The 24,277-nt window shown below is 31.9% G+C and overlaps 1 protein-coding gene across 1 annotated transcript; it reads left to right on the forward strand.

Moving 5' to 3' along the window:
• Positions 1 to 1,357: 1,357 nt before the first annotated feature.
• LOC127718643 (fibropellin-1-like) lies at positions 1,358 to 22,161 on the forward strand. The gene is made up of 14 exons (XM_052224695.1): positions 1,358 to 1,484; positions 2,661 to 2,768; positions 3,190 to 3,297; positions 5,624 to 5,731; positions 6,580 to 6,687; positions 7,110 to 7,217; positions 9,493 to 9,600; positions 11,819 to 11,926; positions 13,919 to 14,026; positions 15,793 to 15,900; positions 16,813 to 16,955; positions 18,399 to 18,495; positions 19,393 to 19,557; positions 21,580 to 22,161. The coding sequence occupies exons 1-14, from the start codon at positions 1,358 to 1,360 to the stop codon at positions 21,816 to 21,818; spliced, it is 1,743 nt and encodes a 580-aa protein (XP_052080655.1). The 3' UTR covers positions 21,819 to 22,161.
• Positions 22,162 to 24,277: the final 2,116 nt, after the last annotated feature.

Here is a 24,277-nt window from a genome sequence, read left to right on the forward strand (position 1 = left end):
TTCATTTTGATTTTAATTCTATCCATTTATGATTTGAGGGTGAACTGAACAAAAACACTAATGAATAATTCGAATGTTACTGTCGGTATATAGAATCTGATAATTTCATTGTAATAAAAGAGAAAGTTCAAAATATGTTCTCATCTTTAATCGTGTAATAGGCGTTTATTAGTAAAAAGGAACAATAAGACCACTTGTAAAAATATACCTTTATCTACAACAACAAAAACTGTAACCTGAAGATTTTTGTAATTTTCAGGTTAAGGCGTTACTAATTGAAGTATACAATAAAAGCACTTCTGATGCACAATATTGTATAATATTATTTCCTTTAGCTTTCGGCAATGTTTACTTAGCTAATATTAATCTTGAAAATTCGAAATTCTACCAATACTGAATCGGCATGTAGTTTTTTTGTTTTGTTTTTCTTTATGTATGATTGTATTTATGCCCATCCATTTTCTACCTGAAACCATAGGCATTACAAGTAAAAGATAAGAAATATTAAAATGTAAATATAACAATTTATAAAATGGACTATTAAAAACCTGTCATTCTGTTAATATACTAGAAGCAAATCTTGTGAGATCGATTTAAAACTTGAAATATTCTTCCAAAGAGACTGTAAGGTTAAGCTACGGATTCCATTGAGGACTACGCCAGAGCATGGGCTAAACGAGAAGAAGTTAAACTAGACACTTTTTTAGAATGGGTCAAAATAGTCAGGTCTCTGATAAAACGTCGAATTCATAACTTGAAAAACTGTGTGAATGATCGACCAAAGTCTTCAGTTTTCAGAGACAAAGAAGCTGTGAAAGGTCTGTCATCTCTTCACGACAAATATGTTGTTGTTCCTGCGAAAAAAGCTTCAAATAATATTGTCTTTGTATGTCAATCATACTACTACCAGTGTATAACAAACAGGAATTTTGAGCTTAAAATCTTATGTGTTTAATAATATCTTATATATGTCCAAGAAGTGTATTTTGGAAAGTATTGAAAACTTAAACGGATACGTTGGATATGATAACAACTAGATTTATCGAAATCATTGCAACAAATAGTGTTTGGTTTCTAAAAGTATTTGGCTGAGATAAGATAAATAAGTAGTCGAACAGTACCCGAATACAGCAAGTGCGAATTTTATGAAGTTTCTTGTGTGAATAAGGGATTTTATAGTTGAAAATTGGAAGTTTTCAGTAACAGCTTCATATCAGTTACTGAAGAAATGTGTTCATCTGCAATCTCATCCTCAGTATATGTAGTTGGTGTAAACGTACTAAAATTTATTATCTTACTTAAGTTTGTGTATAGTTTCTGTTTCTTTTCAGAAAAGGCTCTTTTCTAAATATAATCTATGCAATGCTCAGTTTCAGAAATACCATGTAAGAATGAGCCTTGTTACAATGGTGGAACGTGCATTGAAGTGGGTGAATCGTTTAACTGTCTTTGTCCTTTTGGTTACAGTGGCAGTAAGTGTGAAGGTAAGATGATCTTATACAAACGTTTTTGTATGGCTGTTCCACAGAAAAGTATTACTGATGTTAGGAAGGTTATACATTTTAGTAACCGTTTTTACTGTTTTGCATAATACCATGAATATCGGATGCAAGATGAGTAACACTTTGTTTTACGTCTTATCACCGGGTTCGTACTTACATCAGAAACACAAAAGGTGCCACATTTGGAGTAGGAACTGCTTACTCTTCCGGAGCACTTGAGATCACCCAGGTTTTTTGTGGGGTTCGTGTTGCTCAGTCTTTGTTTGGCTGTGTTATATTATTTATACTTTTGGTCTTTTTGTTTTTTGCCATGGCGTAGTCAGTTTATTTTAGACTAGTGAGTTTGAATGTCTCTTTGGTATCTGTCGCCTTTCTTTATGAACTTAATAGTCTAGAGAAACCGTTATCAAGGACGCAATACACTGAATATTTTGACATAATCAACGTAAAACTTTCGAATTAAGGACAATCCAAGATATCTGAACAGAATAGCCAATTCAATTTTAATTTTTGCTGTCCTGCTATTAGATTTAACATCTATTCACATTGTTAATCAAGTGAAAAATCAACATCCAGTAACATTACTCAACTGACAAAGAAAAACCAAGGAAGAAAAGGAACTCGATAATCATAATTTCAAGTTTCAATAGTTAATACTTCCATACTGAACGGATCTGAACATAATCCGACAAATTTGAACGATATTTTTTATATTTGGTCTGATTTCGTCCAAAACATCTTAATCGAACGCTAGAACATTTCGACTTGTTACTCTTGACATAACTGAACGGACTGAACTTCACGATCGGAACGACGTCCGAAAGTCTGAAAAAGTCTGAACGTTTTTCGTTTGCGGTAAATTCAGTGGTTTAAAAATTGATAAGACCAAACTGGCCGTTTCAGACTGCAATCTTGCTACTAGTCCATGGAAAGAATAAATGGATTTCGACATAATCATTCAAGTTTCAATAGTAAATAATGAACAATTAATCTCCATAGTATTTCAAAATCGAAAGTATATCATAACACAATAAATATATTTGTAAACATATCATATTTTTAAGTAGTTGTTGGTATTTTATTTATGTGTAAGAAATAACAGAAACTTGAAAAATTATGTAAGATAATAGCTAAATCAAATCAAACTTTGTCTTACAGATTCCTCATGTTCTACTGAACCGTGCCTCAATAATGGATCATGCATAGTAAATGGAACATCATACGTCTGTTCTTGTCAGGATGGTTATAATGGAACACAATGTGAAGGTACAAAATAAATATTAAAAAAACGATGCACTACAAAGTTCGACACATACATTTAAAAAATTAAACTAACTAACGGTGACGATCTTCTGATTGGTGAATCGATTTCAATATAGAAACATATAGAATTAAAAAGAGGAAATTGTAATGGCATTAAATAGAGTCAGACGAGATGGGTCGATAGGGTATTAGTCTCATGTTATGTATGCATTCCTATGGCGTATACATGGGATAAATATGCCTAGGTAAATGTTTGAATAATTTTTATTTACTATTATATTTAAACGGACACTGTGACTTCTAGTTTTTATAGTACAGAATCAATATAGGCACATCGGACCATTTCAAAAGAAGTCGATTGAATTACAATCGTTAATGATTTCGTATTTTTAATGTTAAACATTATATGTTATATTTTTTGTAGAAACTCCTTGTTCAAACCAACCTTGTCTAAACAATGGATCCTGTGAAATACTTGTAGCATCTAATGTTTGCTTCTGTCCAAATGGGTACAATGGAACAAAGTGTGAAGGTTCTTTTTTCAACTTAATTAGTACCCTTATTCTACTTATTAAAGTACGGCTTTTTCTAAAAACATGGCAGGGTTTTAAGGTTAAAACATGGTAAATAAAGGTAACAGTAGTATACCGCTGTTCAATAGTCATCAGTCGATTAAGTGAAAAGAAATCCGGGTTACAAACTAAAACCGAGGGAAACACATCGAAACACATCAACTATAAGAGGAAAACAAACGGAACAACAGAAACACTGTAATGCAACAAATACAAACGCCAACATACATAGAAACGAACTATTTGATAATAACTGCCATATTCCTGACTTGGCACAGGACATTTTAAGAACAAATGATGGGTTGAACCTGGTTTTATGGTTAGCCAAACCTCCCGCTTATATGGCAATGTTAAAAATGCCGCTAAAATGACAACACCACGTGACAGGAACACAGCACAAACAAACGCAAGAACACCAAGCACAGAGAAACACATAAACAAACAATACAGTAGCACATTACAACATGCAAACCGCAGAACAACAACGGACACCTCCCATAAATCCACGATAGCACAGCACACCACAAACAAAGCACAAACTGCGCGTCACATGAATGGATCAACGCCACAAAAAGCGACGTATCTTTGTGACGTTCATATTATCACAGGCATATTTCAAAAAATAAAATATAGACCCGTACAAGACTATTAAATTGGGACTGCGCTTACAATGGTACCACTTCATGCATCCTCCAACCATGACATGAATACCAAAAAGGTACCGTGTCTGCAATGGCGCCACCATCCGCACCCTCTAACCATGTCGGTCATTCCTCCAAATCAAAACCGCGCACAAACAAAACAATCCTAAGCATACAGTTGCTTCAAACCTCGACTATACTGACAAATAAGACATATGTGAAATGCACCGAAAATACAGAATTCAAACCTCAAACGATAAGACATAACACAATATCTAATGGAACTTACAAAATAAACATCATAACTAAATACATGAATGTTGGATGTATAAATACCGAGACACGTCGTATAGCAATGCGAATTCACACTCGGCAAAACAGTCATATTCGGGAATAGGTCACGTTCGGTACTTAGCAGACCAGACGACGTAGATGGTAAACCACAATCTAAGACGTGGTCAAAATGTCATTAGTTAGTTTAGACACAGACACATCGTATAGATCAACCAAATTTGTGATGGTGTCCATAAAATTTACGGAGTGACTTTTTTCCTCATAACTCTGTCGGAGCAGTATCTGCGTAGCGAGCACACTCCTGCATATGAAGTCCGTATAGTGTAAACATGCCCGAGCATAACGTATCAATTGAGACTTGTAAACACCGTATGACGGGGCAGAGGGCATCTTCATGCTGCGAAATAGGAAATTGATAATTGGGAATTTGAAATCATCCCGTTTGTCATAGATTTTAGTGTGAAGTCGTCCATTTGTGTCAATATTGAGGAAAAGATCAAGGTATGAAAAAGTCCTTCTATTATCGGTAGTATCCTTAATTTCAAGTTCACTGTGATATATGAGATGCAGGTACTGACTGAAATATGGGTTATTCAGTGATAGGAAATCATCAATATATCTAAAAGTAAAATTAAAGAATTTCGCACGGTGCTTTTTTTTTTTTGTCTTTTAGAAGATTCTGAATGAATTCTGCTTCATACGAGTACAAAAACAAATATCGAAGAGATTTAATGTAAAAAGAAGAAGATATGGTATGATTGCCAATGAGACAACTCTCCACAAAAGACCAAACGACACAGAAATTAACAACTATAGGTCACCGTACGGCCTTCAACAATAAGTAAAACCCATACCGCATAGTCAGCTGTAAAAGGCCCCGAAATGACAAATGCAAAACAATTCAATCTAGAACGTTATTTAAATATTGTATGAATGAAAATATAAAATATAATTTTTTGAAAATCAATTTCGTCTTAAAAGATATGTTTTATATGAATTAAAGTCCAATAATCTCTCATTCGAAACGCATTCTTTGACATTTTAAACTTCTATAATTAAACATATATTTTACTGCTAGATTTGTTATTGGTGTTCTTATAACATAAGAAAAATTATGATAACATTTATTAACTTTTTTAAGCAGGTATTACCCAGCCTGGCTTTAATTTAAATCTACACTTAAGTGTTTATCTTTTTCACTTTAAATATGTACACTCTGTTATATAGAAAGAAAAATATGTATCCTACTTTTATCGAAAAAAGATTGCAAGAAATTGATAGATTAACATGTGGTCGGCGTTTTGTTTTAAAATTGGCATACATTCGATGACGCATATTTATAATATTTCAGTAACACCGTGCTTTGGTGATCCTTGCTTAAATGGAGGAACTTGCACAGTTAGTGAATCTTCTTACTTGTGTTCCTGTATAACAGGCTACACTGGCCTATCATGTGAAGGTAAGTACTCAATAAAAAAGAGTTATTGTAATAATGGTAATCATGGTAACCTTAACTGTCCACTACGAAATGTCAATGTTCAAAATGACTTACCTGTATGTTCTATTTTACATATGTCACAAATGATGCTGAATTATGTGGCATTTGAATTAGTTAAAAATGTGTGACATCTCTCATTCATACTGTAGAAGCAAATATAATCAATAGACGAATATTAGATTTAACATCTATTCACATTGTTAATCAAGTGAAAAATCAACACCCAGTAACATTACTCAACTGACAAAGAAAAACCAAGGAAGAAAAGGAACTCGATAATCATAATTTCAAGTTTCAATAGTTAATACTTCCATACTGAACGGATCTGAACATAATCCGACAAATTTGAACGATATGTTTTATATTTGGTCTGATTTCGTCCAAAACATCTTAATCGAACGCTAGAACATTTCGACTTGTTACTCTTGACATAACTGAACGGACTGAACTTCACGATCGGAACGACGTCCGAAAGTCTGAAAAAGTCTGAACGTTTTTCGTTTGCGGTAAATTCAGTGGTTTAAAAATTGATAAGACCAAACTGGCCGTTTCAGACTGCAATCTTGCTACTAGTCCATGGAAAGAATGAATGGATTTCGACATTATCATTCAAGTTTCAATAGTAAATAATGGACAATTAATCTCCATAGTATTTCAAAATCGAAAGTATATCATAACACAATAAATAAATTTGTAAACATATCATATTTTTAAGTAGTTGTCGGTATTTTATTTATGTGTAAGAAATAACAGAAACTTGAAAAATTATGTAAGATAATAGCTAAATCAAATCAAACTTTGTCTTACAGATTCCTCATGTTCTACTGAACCGTGCCTCAATAATGGATCATGCATAGTAAATGGAACATCATACGTCTGTTCTTGTCAGGATGGTTATAATGGAACACAATGTGAAGGTACAAAAAAAATATTAAAAAAAACGATGCACTTCAAAGTTCGACACATACATTTAAAAATTTAAACTAACTAACGGTGACGATCTTCTGATTGGTGAATCGATTTCAATATAGAAACATATAGAATTAAAAAGAGGAAATTGTAATGGCATTAAATAGAGTCAGTCGAGATGGGTCGATAGGGTATTAGTCTCATGTTATGTATGCATTCCTATGGCGTATACATGGGATAAATATGCCTAGGTAAATGGTTGAATAATTTTTATTTACTATTATATTTAAACGGACACTGTGATTTCTAGTTTTTATAGTACAGAATCAATATAGGCACATCAGACCATTTCAAAAGAAGTCGATTGAATTACAATCGTTAATGATTTCGTATTTTTAATGTTAAACATTATATGTTATATTTTTTGTAGAAACTCCTTGTTCGAACCAACCTTGTCTAAACAATGGATCCTGTGAAATACTTGTAGCATCTAATGTTTGCTTCTGTCCAAATGGGTACAATGGAACAAAGTGTGAAGGTTCTTTTTTCAACTTAATTAGTACCCTTATTCTACTTATTAAAGTACGGCTTTTTCTAAAAACATGGCAGGGTTTTAAGGTTAAAACATGGTAAATAAAGGTAACAGTAGTATACCGCTGTTCAATAGTCATCAGTCGATTAAGTGAAAAGAAATCCGGGTTACAAACTAAAACCGAGGGAAACACATCGAAACACATCAACTATAAGAGGAAAAAAAACGGAACAACAGAAACACTGTAATGCAACAAATACAAACGCCAACATACATAGAAACGAACTATTTGATAATAACTGCCATATTCCTGACTTGGCACAGGACATTTTAAGAACAAATGATGGGTTAAACCTGGTTTTATGGTTAGCCAAACCTCCCGCTTATATGGCAATGTTAAAAATACCGCTAAAATGACAGCACCACGTGACAGGAACACAGCACAAACAAACGCAAGAACACCAAGCACAGAGAAACACATAAACAAACAATACAGTAGCACATTACAACATGCAAACCGCAGAACAACAACGGACACCTCCCATAAATCCACGACAGCACAGCACACCACAAACAAAGCACAAACTGCGCGTCACATGAATGGATCAACGCCACAAAAAGCGACGTATCTTTGTGACGTTCATATTATCACAAGCATATTTCCAAAAATAAAATATAGACACGTACAAGACTATTAAATTGGGACTGCGCTTACAATGGCACCACTTCATGCATCCTCCAACAATGACATGAATACCAAAAAGGTACCGTGTCTGCAATGGCGCCACCATCCGCACCCTCTAACCATGTCGGTCATTCCTCCAAATCAAAACCGCGCACAAACAAAACAATCCTAAGCATACAGTTGCTTCAAACCTCGACTATACTGACAAATAAGACATATGTGAAATGCACCGAAAATACAGAATTCAAACCTCAAACGATAAGACATAACACAATATCTAATGGAACTTACAAAATAAACATCATAACTAAATACATGAATGTTGGATGTATAAATACCGAGACACGTCGTATAGCAATGCGAATTCACACTCGGCAAAACAGTCATATTCGGGAATAGGTCACGTTCGGTACTTAACAGACCAGACGACGTAGATGGTAAACCGCAATCTAAGACGTGGTCAAAATGTCATTAGTTAGTTTAGACACAGACATATCGTATATCATAACTCTTTCGGAGCAGTATCTGCGTAGCGAGCACACTCCTGTATATGAAGTCCGTATAGTGTAAACATGCCCGAGCATAACGTATCAATTGAGACTTGTAAACACCGTACGACGGGGCAGAGGGCATCTTCATGCTGCGAAATAGGAAATTGATAATTGGGAATTTGAAATCATCCCGTTTGTCATAGATTTTAGTGTGAAGTCGTCCATTTGTGTCAATATTGAGGAAAAGATCAAGGTATGAAAAAGTCCTTCTATTATCGGTAGTATCCTTAATTTCAAGTTCACTGTGATATATAAGATGCAAGTACTGACTGAAATATGGGTTATTCAGTGATAGGAAATCATTAATATATCTAAAAGTAAAATTAAAGAATTTCGCACGGTGCTTCTTTTTTTTTGTCTTTTAGAAGGTTCTGAATGAATTCTGCTTCATACGAGTACAAAAACAAATATCGAAGAGATTTAATGTAAAAAGAAGAAGATATGGTATGATTGCCAATGAGACAACTCTCCACAAAAGACCAAACGACACAGAAATTAACAACTATAGGTCACCGTACGGCCTTCAACAATAAGTAAAACCCATACCGCATAGTCAGCTGTAAAAGGCCCCGAAATGACAAATGCAAAACAATTCAAACTAGAACGTTATTTAAATATTGTATGAATGAAAATATAAAATATATAATTTTTTGAAAATCAATTTCGTCTTAAAAGATATGTTTTATATGAATTAAAGTCCAATAATCTCTCATTCGAAACGCATTCTTTGACATTTTAAACTTCTATAATTAAACATATATTTTACTGCTAAATTTGTTATTGGTGTTCTTACAACATAGGAAAAATTATGATAACATTTATTAACTTTTTTAAGCAGGTATTACCCAGCCTGGTTTTGATTTAAATCTACACTTAAGTGTTTATCTTTTTCACTTTAAATATGTACACTCTGTTATATAGAAAGAAAACTATGTATCCTACTTTTATCGAAAAAAGATTGCAAGAAACTGATAGATTAACATGTGGTCGGCGTTTTGTTTTAAAATTGGCATACATTCGATGACGCATATTTATAATATTTCAGTAACACCGTGCTTTGGTGATCCTTGCTTAAATGGAGGAACTTGTACAGTTAGTGAATCTTCTTACTTGTGTTCCTGTATAACAGGCTACACTGGCCTATCATGTGAAGGTAAGTACTCAATAAATAAGAATTATTGTAATAATGGTAATCATGGTAACCTTAACTGTCCACTACGAAATGTCAATGTTCAAAATGACTTACCTGTATGTTCTATTTTACATATGTCACAAATGATGCTGAATTATGTGGCATTTGAATTAGTTAAATATGTGTGACATCTCTCATTCATACTGTAGAAGCAAATATAATCAATAGACGAATATTTATATATCATGAATAATTATATGGCTGTGCTATATGAATAGAAAATACTTATTTGTTCACAACTACTGTATTTACACATAGTTTTCTCCTTCCAGAAGTCTAGATTTCTGTACATTGTTATTTTGATTATTGATTATTTGTTTGTCTTTCTCCTTTGTCCATGTTTATGTCTGGTTTTTCTTATTTGTGATATTTAATTACTCCCTTGAAATCGTTTTTTTTTGTATTCACTAGCCTGAACCTCATGAAAGGAGAAAATCTTTAAATTAGCGTTCAGTTCATCTATACAGATTATTATATAAACAGGTCCAAAATATTATCTTTAAATTTAAAAAAGAATAATCAAAAAAATATATGTTTTAAAAATAATCATAGTTTTAAAGACACTTGGTATATATTTTGTTCGGCGAAATAATTCGGAATCGTAAATTTCACAGATTTATACACCTATATTTATTCCTAGTTTTCCTTGAATCACAAACATTCCAAAACTTTGGTGCCGTTTGGTGTATGTCCGCGCATGTGAATCAAGTCCAATAATCTTCCATTCGTCACGCATTCTTTGTTTTTTTTAACTCCTATTACAAAACATATATTCTAATGCCTGATTTGTTTAGTTGTTTTCGTATAACATCACAAACCTATGATCACATTTATTAACTAGGTTTTTTCAAGCAGGTATCACATCTACCTGGCTTAAATTAAAATCTGTACTTAAGTGTTTATTTATTTAACTTTAAATTTGCACTCAATTTAATTAAACCATTGGCGTGACGTCAGCCTATTCATTAACCGTGGATTCTTTTTTCTAGAATCAACGCTTCCTATATCTGTCGCTGAAATGGAATCACCAAATTGTATTCATTGTTTCATTTGTGTGCCTAATTTCATTAAGTTTCAATCAGCTAATTAACTAATTTCTGTTCACTAAAGGAATTAATTTAAAAACTTACCTTAAACTTTAGTAATTTTTATATGCCTTCACTGGGAATCGAACCCCTCCTTGAAATATGTTATGTGTGACTGACATCAACTCATCGACGAAACCTCTCGGCTACCAATGGGTTGCAATTTAGAGGTCTATTTCATAAATATAAATGAACATATGATACATATCGGTACAACGAACACACAGGGCTTGTACCTTTATATATACATACTAGACAATCGTATTGTATAAGTTGGTAGCTGCGAGGTTAAGATCAATGAGTTATAGAGTCAAGTTAGAAGTAGAGACTTGTCGGTGTAGGTTCGAATCCCTGTTTTCTCTTTGTTGTCCCTTTTCTTTAGTTTTTTCGTTTTTCTTATTTTGTATGTTATAGTGGAATTTTTTTAACAATAGCGGGGTTTCCTGTTTATTTTTTTATTATTATTAGCTATTTCAGTTATTTGAAAAGAATATGATAACATTCAATTTGTTCATTTTTGTTTTATTAATATAGTATGATTTTATCTGTCTTACTACATATCTTCACAAATGCGAGTAAATCATGATGTGCCTAGAATTAGGTTTCTTGCTAGAAATTTCGGTAACAGACTTATTATATGTACTTAGAAATAAGTTATAATATGTCTTATTTTGTAAATTACTGATAATATGCAGATGCATAATAATTTAAAGACAGACGTGTAATGTTATATTTGTATTTCTCTTACCAATTAATTATGAACTTGTTTATTAATGCATCGTTGAACATGATAACAGGGCTATTTAAACTCACTTACAATAACTTCTAATTAAGAAAAGGCTTTAATTGTGAAAAGACATCAACACTGTAGTTTAAGTTAGAGATACAAGGAATAAGTGCTGATTCATGAAAAACAAACCGTTCGCCCTCCGCTTAATAATTGTATCTATAATAAAGATTAATGAAACTATGTATTTTACTCTGATGGGAACAAATATTGCAGACAATTAATGAACGAAGTGTACTGTTCTAGTGGTCGTATTTCTGTTTTAATAATGACATACACTCCATGATACATATTTATGATTTTTCAGTTACACCTTGCTTTGGTGATCCTTGCTTATACGGAGGAACTTGTACAGTTAGCGGATCTTCTTACTTGTGTTCCTGTTTACCAGGCTTCTCTGGCATATCATGCGAAGGTAAGTATTTGATAAATAAGTGAAATGTGATAATAATAGACATTATAACGCTAACTGTTCAATACATGATAATAATGTTCAAACAATCTGATCAAAATAGAGATCATGCGAATAAGCTTTGCTTACAAGGATCTGGAAAAATTCTGCTTCACTTTCTGTTTTGGTAATAATTATATCAGCCAATAAAATTGCAACCTACAAATTTTTGAAAGAGTGTTTTAATTCGATAAAATCAAAGGATCTCGAAAGGTCATTAAAACAGAAAATATCCGCGCATGTGATTCAAGTCCAAAAGTCTCCCATTCGTAACCCACTCTTTGACATTTTAAGTTCCTATTACTAAACATATATTTAAATGCCTGATTTTTTATTCGTAACGCATTTTTTGACTTTTTAAACTCCTATTATCAAAGGCAACAGTAGTATACGGCTGTTCAAAAGACATAAATCGATTATGAGAAAACAAATCCGGGTTACAAACTAAAACCAAGGGAAACACATTAACAATAAGAGGAAAACAACGGAACAACAGAAATACTAAACTGCAACAAAAACAAACGCCAACTAACATAGAAACGGACTATTTGATAACAACTGCCATATTCCTGACTTGGTACAGGACATTTTAAGAAAAAATGGTGGGATTAAACATATATTCTAATGCCTGATTTGTTTTTTTTTTTGTGTTCACATTTATTGACTCGTGTTTTCCAAGCATGTATCACATATGCCTGGCTTGAATTAAAATCTGTATTAAAGTGTTTATATCTATTTAACTTTAGATTTGCACACACTTTTAAAATGAATGAAAATATGTATTCTACTTTGATGGGGAAAAACTATTGCCGAACATTAATGAACAAATTGTACTGTTCACGTGTTTGTTGTTTTGTTTTGAAAATGGCATACATTCAATGACATATCTATCCGACAAAATCAGAGGATCTAGAAAGGTTTTTAAAACAGAAAGAAGAACGGAGCGTTTTCAGATCCTTGTAAGCAAAGCTTGAACACACAGGGTCTGTATTTTAATCAGATTGGTGTTATAATGACATATCTATATGACGATAGTTTTTGTGTCATTTGAAAAGGTTAAAAGTGTGTGCGACATTCTTCGTTCATATTTCAGAACCAAATATGATCAATGGACGACTTTGTATATCTTATGAAAAAACATAATGGTTGTAATATATGGATAGAAAATACGTATTTGTTAACAACTCCTGGTTTTACAACTAGTTTTCTCCTTCCAGACATCCAGATTTCCGTGCATTGTTATATGGAATATTTTTTATTTGTTCATCATTCCCTTATAGTCATGTTAATGGCTGGTTTTCCTTTTTTGTGATATTTGATTACTCCCTTGAAATTTTAGTTTTATCAATTCACTAGCCTAAACCTCGTGAAATAAAAATCTTTAAGAAAGCGTTCATTTCTTTTATGCAGATTATCATATAAACAAGTTAGAAATAATATCTTCAAATTAAAAAAACTGATTCATAAAATATTTGTTTTGAAAATGATCATTATTTTGATGAACACTCGGTACATTTTGTTCGGTGAAATTATTCGAAAAGGGAAATTTCAAAGATTTATAAACCTCCATAAAATCTTAATACCCTTTATATCGCAAACATCCAAAACTTTGGTACCTTTCGATCTATGTCCGCGCATGTGATTAATGTCCAATAATCTCCCATTCGTAGCGTATACTTTGACATTTTTAAGTTCCTATTACTAAACATATATAGGTTTAATCCACCATTTTCTACATAAGAAAATGCCTTTGTAATATTGTTGTATTTGTTAACGTATAACATCACAAACATTTAAGTATAAATTTTCATAAACTTTTAAAATGAACGAAAATATGTATTCTACTTTGAAAGAAAAAAGTATTGCAGACAATTAATAAACGAATTGTACTGTTCAAGTGGTCACCTTTTTGTTTAAAAAAAATACATTCGATGACACATATTTATGCTTTTTCAGTTACACCTTGCTTTGGTAATCCTTGCTTATATGGAGGAACTTGTACAGTTAGCGGATCTTCGTACTTGTGTTCCTGTTTATCTGGCTACACTGGCATATTATGTGAAGGTAAGTATTTAATAGATAAGAATAATTATAATAATGGTAAAAAATATAAGGCTTACTGTCCACTACAGTATAGTTGTGTTCAAATGGTATATCTTCATGTTCAATTCTACATATGTCACAATTGTTTTTCATACGTTTCGTTGATTGGTTAGTATGATTTTGTAAGTTTTTATTTACTTCCCCTTTTTGGTTTACTTGGAGTTCGGTATTTTTGATATATTTTTTCACAGATGGCGCTGATTAATGTGCCATTTGAATACGTTTAAAGTGTGTGTGACATCCCTCATTCATATTTTAGAACCAAATATGATCAATGAACTAATCTTTATATCTTATGAACACCACTATGATTGTGATATATGGATAGAAAATTAAGATATAATTCATGGCAGCTGTAGATTTGTTTTCATTTAACCATGGGTTGTTCATTTATATTCAATTATTTTATTCGGAACGATAGCGAGGGGTAAAATACGAATATAAATGCCCATGAAAACAAATCCACCACTGCCATGAATTATTTCTTAATTTTCTGTCCATATATCAAAACCATGATGGTTTTCACGGCTGCCATGAATTATTTCGATGCTTATAGGACAATTACGGTAATTTTGTCAATCATGAAAGCCCGATACACATTATAATGTTTTGGCTCTTTAGCCTGAAAACGACCGGTTGTATACATACGATAGATGCAAAAGACGATAAAATCTTTTTGGCGGGATTTCTGTTTAATGGAATTTTACACCGAAATAATAACTCAAATGGACTGATTTGTTTATTTTAAATATATGAATAGAAGTAGCTGTTTTGTATTTGAAGCTTGACCTACGTTAAACGTGGGTTTTACACTCGCAAATTGAGTTTACCGGGTCGTATAAACAAGGTTGGCGTAACGCAGAATAGCAAATTTTGTGAATTTATGCGTTTGCACTAAAAGAAATTATACTGTGATTATACTGGTTAACGATATATAGGTCGTCATATTAGAATACTTATTAGTTCACCACTCCTGGATTTACACCTAGTTTTATTAGTTTTCTCTTTTCAGATCTCTAGATTTTCGAGCATAGTTATTTGAATTATTGCTTATTTGTTCGACTTTCTCGTTTCAGCCATGTTAGTGTCTGGGTTTCCTTATTTGTGATATTTGTTTACTCCTTTGAAATCTGTTTTTATTTGTGCACTATCATTAACCTCGTGAAAAGAAAAAGGCTTAATAAAAGCGTTCAGTTCATCTATGCAGATTATTAAATTAACAGGTCCGAGATATTATCTTTAAATTAAACAAAAGTATGCATAATCATTATTTTGACGAACACTTGGTATATTTTGTCTGGCAAAATCATTCGGAAAGGTTCATTTCAAATATTCAGTCCTAGTTCTCCTAGAATCGAAAGCATTCCAAAACATTTGTACCTTTTGATCTATATCCGCACATGTGATTCAAGTATAATAATCTCCTATTTGTAATGCATTTTTTGAGGTTTTAAGTTCCTTTTACTGAACATATATTCTAATGCCAGATTTTATTTTCGAAGCAGGTATCACATCTGCCTGGCTTTAATTAAAATCTGTACTGAAGTGTTTATTTTTTTTTCAACTTTTAATTTGCACACACTTTTTTAGAATGAATGAATATATGTATTCTACTTTGATAGAATAAATATTGCTGAAAATTAATGAACAAATGTACTGTTCACGTGTTCGGATTTTTGATTTTTAAAATCACATCCGTTCGATGACGAATATTTATGATTTTTCAGTTACACCGTGTTCTGGTAATCCTTGCTTAAACGGGGGAACTTGTACAGTTAGTGGATCTTCTTACTTGTGTTCCTGTTTACCGGGATATACTGGCATATTATGTGAAGGTATGTGGCGTTGATCCATTATTGTGACGCGCACTTTGTGGTGTCCTGGGCTGTCGTTAATTTATGGGAGATGTCCGTTGGTATTCTACGGTTTACATGTTGTAATGTACTATTATATTTTGCGTTTATGTGAATTTACAGGGTAAAATCAAATCCATAAGGAGAGTCCCACAATATCATATAAATTCGTTTTGAGTTCGACATATTTTATATACGTTTTATTGAACCCTGCATAGTGAGTACTAGATATTCTTTATTTTTTGTGTTGTTAACTTGTCTTGTGTGCTATATCGTCAGTATGATTTTACCATTTTTACGGGAGTTATGGGACTTTCACTAGTTTTGTGTATTATTGTGACAAAACACCTTGTGATCAAAAACCTCGTTTATAGAATGCTCTCATATTTGGTAAGATTGTTTGCCATCATGTAAAGTTGACCATATTTTTGCATCATTTTGATATAACCATTTTATTAGAAGTTATGGAACTTTTTACAAAATTTTGACTATCGTACTTCAATGACACATTGTGACACTTAATGTAACTCCTCTTCTATACAGCAAGGGGAATTGGCTAAATGTGACGTTATTTCTGTTTAGAAAGATAAATATACAGATATATTGGAATCAACGAGGAAGAATTTATATTGATCTGTATAAATACTGATTCAGAAAAATGATGAACCAATCTACAACAATATGAATACACCCTTTAACAAACATGTTCATACACTGACTTTTAAGAATGAAATAAGGTAGTTAAAAACCACACTGCAATGAAAGCAATCAATAATGTGTCTTCCTTAATTATCAATTAAACATCAATTGAATATACTTTATTGTATTCAACAACAACCACATGTCATTAAGCGTCTCTTCTTTTTTCATAATAAAACTATTTCTCATTTCCAGATTATCTTCCATTTTGTTGTAACTGTGAAATGGGGAATGACTGTGCTGACAACACAACATGTGCTAGTGGAACATACGAACTACATTTAACAAATATTTCTGAAGTATATTGTGATATGGAAATAGACAACGGTGGTTGGATTGTGAGTTGCATATAATCAGTCGTATTAATTTTAAGCAAAGTGTTTAACGCTCAATAATATAATCAAGTGTTTAAAGCAAGTTTGTATCATAGTAATTTTTTAATATACAATTTGCTCATTCCAAAATACATATAATGTCTCAGACAAATGTTATAAAGGTATAACCAGGGTAAAAATCTATTAAGGAGATGTAATTTGATTGTCAATAACACAAATATTCATCAAAGACCAATAGACAAGCAAGTTTTGTATCCACAATAGAAGTACTATTGACCAGTGTGCAGTGGGAAGTATAAAAGGGACTACGCGAATACCAAAATATAAAATATCATATTACAACAACTGGTCTTGTTTGCTTAAATCTATATTTCTATTGCTCTTTAAATTTTTTCCTATTTATCCCGCCAAAAAAACTTCATAACAATTATTCGTAAGATCTTTTTATTTTCTTTGTCGTAAGTATGTAAAAAGTAAAATAACATCACATGACTTGCATTCGAAAGAAGCAATATTGGGCTTAGACATTCTACGCCTACAAAGCAGTTTCCTCATTTTGTGGTTGCCTCAAAGCTTTCAAGTGGTCTCGGGAGAGGTCTTGAATAGTTTTCAATTCTTTTTAACTTTATAAGTCAATGCTCCCGAAATACACAGATAATATGTCTTCTGTGCAACTCTGGAATATTTACATATATGTATATAAATATAGGAAAATTAAAAATAAAATAATGCATGTATAATGATGTTCCCCCGACTGCGTACTATATCAGTATTGTTGTACAAATCTTTAGGCTTAGAGACGTCGTTAATATGTACCGAATCTCATAATATCGCATGTATTTCGTTAAAATCAAAGTAATATTATTATTTCGTTTCAAATTCAGATTAAATCAATTTTGGACGGTATTTATTGAATTATTGCGTACCAGTATTAATGCATTTTCATCTGTTATATATATAAAGCGCGGTTTTTAATTTATATTACTTGCAAGATTGATTTTAGTAATATCAGAAAAAATTGATAAGATTCATTTGACATCATACTGATGAAGAATATCTGTTATCCGAAATATTTATTGGTACTTATATTTACTTGTTACTTTCACTTCTAAGGCAACACCGATACGGCGTCTGCGCAATGCAAGGCGGTATTACCGTAGAAATGAAAAGTAACAAGTACATGTTCTAGCCGCGGTCAGGGAGGAAGTAAAGAATCAGATCTACTCTAACATTATTAAGTGATTTTCTAGGCACTTCATAAATATGCTAACGCCTTGTATTTCTTAATCATAAGAAATCATATGGACAATGTATGATTTGAAGTTGTAACTACAGATAGGCAGACGTATCTATATGTTTATATGATGTATGGATAATTCTATATGGCAGCACCTTTGAAAGACACGAACTTGGTTTTTAAAGTAATATGTGTCTTTATATTTCAAGGTATTTCAAAGACGACTCAACGGTGAAGTAGAATTTTATAGAGATTGGAACTCTTACAAGTACGGCTTTGGTGACCTAGATGGCGAGTTTTGGTTAGGTAATAATTTTTTATCATAACTGTCAGCTAAAATCGAGACAAAGCTGATGAATGGTTATCAAAATTTCTCATTACAAAACAGAAGAAACGTTTCATCCGAAACGAGAGGTCTCGTAGTTAATGTCACTGCATACGGAGATATATAGGCGTATTAAAGTACGGAATGACAATCATTCAAAGCAGTACATTTGTGAAGATTTTAATAAGATAGATGATTTTCTTTTACAAGAAATTCCATGTACACTTGTTTTATAGTAAAAATTAACCATTCAGATATACAAAACATATTCAACTTTTTTTTAAATTTAAAGTTTCCTATGACTATAAAATAAGGCACAAATTTGAGCGCTCCAGATGCGTTTTGTAACAGTATTTGCAAATACAAAACAAATACTTTCAAGGCTTCATATAACCAAAAGCGCGAAAATAAGAACTAAACCCAGACAATGAGTCAAATCTATGAAGGAGATGCACTCCTTAAAATTGGAGTATTTCCAAAATTTTATCACTGTAAATTTCAAAGCAATATACATATTTTTGTCTACAACAGATAAGCATGTAATTTTTATAGTTACACCTTTGTATAATCGTGTTAGATTAAGTTTTCCGTTATTTTTGTTAAAACTATTTATATTAGTCATATTTGCAACATTGTCAATGGGTATCACGTACGATGATTGATTTTTTATTTTTTTTAGACATAAAGATTGACTTTGAAATACCGCGATATTGATTCCTGAACCTTAGCTACCGATCATAATGATGGAATCCTTATGAAACAATTATGTAATGAAAATATTTATATAATACGTTATTTTAGTTATGCTGTTATTAAATAACTTAAAATAATACTTTATAAATGGTATCCCTAGTTAGCCTTCATTTCTAATTTTATAGGGAACGAACTAATACATGAAATAACAAAAGAAGGAAACTACATATTGAGGATAGATTTAGAAGATTTTGAAGGGGAGACGCGGTACGCTCTATATAGCAACTTTTTGATTGAAGATGCTAGTTCGGAATACACAATACGAGTATCAGGTTATTCAGGGACTGCAGGTAAATGAAATACAATTATGTTTAACTGTCTTAGAACATCCAAACACGCACTTTCAATTACGTAGGTTGTCACTGTCAGATAAACCCATTCAAGGAAGTATCTTTTTTCGAATTCATTCAAAAATGAGTTTTAGTTTTGATGACAATGATATACCCAACGGAGTAAGATTCTATTTAATTGCTGATTGCAATGGGGTTTTCCTTTGTTATGCAGTTTAATTTATCAAAAGAACTTATAAGCTACAAAACAATTTTAAATTGATCTTGCCGCCTTTGTTGTCTCGTGGTAGTTTGCTCGTCTCGTGTGCGGGGAAGAAGTCTTGAGTTGGATTACCGGCCAGGTCACATCAAAGACGTCAAATTTGGTCTGTGCTATTTCTCTGCTCAGCACGTGGTATTAAGGAGTATTAGCAAAGACCCGGCTCAGAGTGTCGGCCTAGAACAAAGCAGGCTTTATATTCATATCACATTAATATTTATTGTTCTAAATATGCATCTAATTTGACACTCGATGTTAAACAGCCATCCCTCATCGTCAAATGCATTTCTATCTTTAACTTGATGTTATGTACTTATTGCTTAGATTCAAAGATAATAGAAAATACACTGACTAAAGTACATACGTTTAAGTAAAGGAATGAATAAGATACTGAGAAAGTGAGTGTTCTTTTGGCTGAAAAGAATTCTGCGAAAATAAAAACAATGCATACAAAATACATACAAAAGAGAGAGAATATGCCAACCGGGCATTCAAGAATCATAAAACAAAAATACCAAAACATCACAAAGAAAAACTAAGGACTTGGAAACAAGAACCCCACCAAAAACAATCAATATCATACATTTCTTGTCGGAAGAAATTTTGCTATACGGTTGAACGGATTTCAGCTACGAACAAAACATTGAAATATTCTTGGCAGTTCAAACATTCATACTCAGTAGCAAAAGATTTGTCATATGATTTCAAACATCTTGTTCAACAAGTAATACTTATATCTTAAATAATTGTGTCCGTTCAGAAACATACACTTTATTATTGTATTTCTGATGTAAAATTTTTTTTTCTCTTTTATGTTCACAACCTTATTACATGTATATGTTTTGTTTGTTTTTCTTCTAGTGTAACATTGTTATTTTTTTTTACATTCTACTCCTTGAGTATTACAATATGAAATTTCTTATTTGAATTAGGAAACGGATTAATATAAGCTAACAGCTTGTTTCTGGATCCTATTAATTATTCACTTGTATTAATATGTAAATGCCAATTTGTGTACATTACTTAACCTGAATTTAATTAATAAAATATGTTTACACTAAGACGATGAGGACGAGCTCTTTCATATCCATATAACTATTGACATTGAGACTTCCAAAAAAAAACGATATAAAAGGCTTTCAGTTAGGGAAATAAATAACATAAACACTTTCTCCACATATGAATATCCTTATTTTCATGTCAGTTCCGAAGTACTGTATACTAGACAAATTATAATCTTGGGGACTAATTGTCCACCATCTGAGGTATTGATCAAGTGGTAGTTATTACATAAACAATACCACGTTTACTGCACCAGGTGCAAATTACTACTATTTATGTCTTTTTAGTGACGCACGAAAGCAAATCCACAAAATTATTCAAACGTTGAAGAGTTTTTTACAATGAGATTTGACTTGTTGAAGGTTATGTCACAAGCAACCGATGGAAATACATAATTATATTATTTGTGTTAAACTTACAAAACAAATATGCTAAAGTCTTTATAACGGTCGAGATTATTGATGTACAAAACAAAATGTCAAAAGGCCAAAATCCGCATTCTTGTCTGTATATCGAAAATCACATGTAAAGAATTTTAAAGTATTTATTAAAAACTAATGAAAACATTTTCCGAATGCTCATTATGAAATCAAACTTTTGACACTTGATTCTTCTTACTTTTTTCCAAATAACTTCCAAAATGAAGGAATCGAATTTAAAATACTGACTAAATATCACGTATTCAAATATTTCAATTTCAGGAGATGCAATGGCGTACCAGAATAATATGCAATTCTCAACAAAGGACAGAAATAAAATCAATTGCGCTACATCATATAAAGGAGCATGGTGGTATCAAGGTTGTCACTATAGTAATCTAAATGGTCTGTATCTTAATGGTTCACACTCTACTTTTGCTGATGGCATCGAATGGTACCAATGGAGAGGGCATTACTACTCAATGAAAAAATCACAAATGATGGTCCGCAGAAAAAAGTGATCAGTAGTTACACAAAGATTGCAAATAAATAATTTCCATGTGGTTCGAGAGATGCGGCTCGGACGCATGAAAATTCTACAGTGTTGTTTTGATTTTGTTCAATTTTGTCAATATAACGAAACAATAAACAACTGTCATGTCAGTGGAAGGATTAGCTAGCTTCTTTGGAAATGCATGTACCACATCAGAAATATGACAGTTGTTTACCATTTTCTGCAAAGGTTGATATAGTCATGAGTTTGATTTTGTTAGGTTTTAGGGACTTTTTTACCTAGGAGTTCGGTGATTTTGTTACTCCATTGTATCTTGTAACATAAAACGTGAATTTCATTAGTGTTCTTGTAAATTCTTGTAAATTCGCAGCATTCATACATCTATTACAGTACTGAAATACGGATGCTATCAGACCTATCAACATTAATGTTTTTCATATGGTGTTTAATATTTTAAATAGTTTTAAATTGTTGAATTGATGCAAAAAGTCTTGTAATATGTATATAACATAGATCTTAACAAATAAACTCATTAATTTAAGGTCCTGCTTTCTTTATGAAAGAGCTGAAGAATCATCCTCATTATTTGAGCGGTTTTCTCCAAGGTTTTTGTCTGAGACTTGTATCCGGGATAAAGATTGACAGTTAATTTGTTCTAGTTGTATTGCTGAAACGGTATTATCAATTATTCACATTGAAATTTAGTCAATAATCTAATAATATGAATGTTTCTTTGTTAACCTTCATTCTAACGCTGTATTTTAGGATAGGTCCTTCCAATTTCATCTAAATCTGAAAATAAGAAAACATAATAAGTTTTGTAAAACAAAAATAAATCGATATCTTCGAGTAATGTTTTATGCGATTCCCAGATGATCGAATAAAGAGTGTTTAAGTTATGTTCATATATAATTTTAACATGTATTTTTTTTTTTTTCATTTTTTGCCTATGTGTTTTGTCTTCAGAGTGTCTACCCCCAGTTTTTGGTGGGGTTCGTGTTGCTCAGTCTTTAGTTTATATGTGGTGTGTTGTGTATAATTGTTAATCTGTTGGTCTTTTTTTCTTTTTTAGCCATTGCGTTGTCAGTTTATTTTCGACTTTTGGGTTTGCATTTTCTTATTGTATCTTTCGCCTCTATTTTACATGCCATTTTGTATTTCTTTGTTGACATAGTTGGTTTTTTTATAGTGATTAAGATTATAACACTATGTTGACTGCTGTACCCCATTTTTTTTATATTTTTACCTATTATGTATGTTTTTTTGTTAATAATGGAATTTTATGCGACTTGCATTCAAGTGAGAGGTTTAGCTAACTGTAAGTCCACAATTTTTTACATAATGATATTTGATTTTGCCATTTGTTAAGGTATTTTTCGTTTTGAATTTTTCTTGGAGTTCAATATTTTTGTTATTTTACTTTTTGGTATTATTTTCCATAGATAGAGAAAATAATGAAAATACCTTTCTGAATTAAGTACGAGTGTAAACAAATCATTGGACATGTACATTTGGGGATCTCTGTTTCCAATATTAAATACGACGGTCAGCAAATTCAATTATTTACCTCGATGTATATAGTCCATTAGGTCCGATAAAAGAGGTTTCTGTGAAAAGACAGTTAATAATTATGATCTGTTGACAACGTTTTGAAAGAAACATTTCTTATTCAAGAAAACAAAAACTTTATTTTCACTTTTTAAAAGGATTGCTGTTGCTTTCTGGTGAAAGCCTATTGATTCTAATCTTTGTCTTGTACTTATCAATGAAGATAAAATGTTTCTTTTCTCGATTATAGCTTCTAGACTAAAAAACATTATAAGGGTAATCTGATATGCAATATGATTGTACAATGAGTGTAGACGAAATAAGCATTTCAGGGAAATCAAAAATCGCAAATCTAATTTTCAGAATAAAAGACACTACAATAAATAAAGATATTATTAGGAAGAAGAAACGATATTACAGATGGCATTATACAGAAAAAAAGTATCGAGCAGCTAAAAAAAATAGGATAAAGAGATAACTCAGGGGTATGGATTTCCTTTGACATTGATGACATCCATCTTGTTATGTATGGAATCCAATGAAAGATAATAATCAGTAATGAATTTACGTCTTTGTTCTACCTGATGACTCAAAAGCAAAGATTAAGCAGTAGCAAGTCCACTCAAAGGATACGTGAAAGCTCTATCTAAAATGAGATTCTGATGATACCATTTAGTATATAGAGTTTGGCTTCAAACAAAGTACCAATATGATTTGAAGTATTTACACATAACAGAAAAGTGCCAGCAAGGCATAAATTTGGTCCACAAGTGACTTTGGAATACTATTTCTAGTAACAATATTTTTCACCTAAATATGCAAATTAAGATTTTAGATAAATTCCTATTAGCGACTGTTTTGATAGCTTCAACAAAATGTTTCACTCGTTTTAGCTACATTTCTAGTTAATTTCAATTG

The sequence above is a fragment of the Mytilus californianus genome, unplaced genomic scaffold (genome assembly GCF_021869535.1).
Source record: "Mytilus californianus isolate M0D057914Y unplaced genomic scaffold, xbMytCali1.0.p SCAF_10, whole genome shotgun sequence".
Classification (NCBI taxonomy): Eukaryota; Metazoa; Mollusca; class Bivalvia; order Mytilida; family Mytilidae; genus Mytilus; species Mytilus californianus.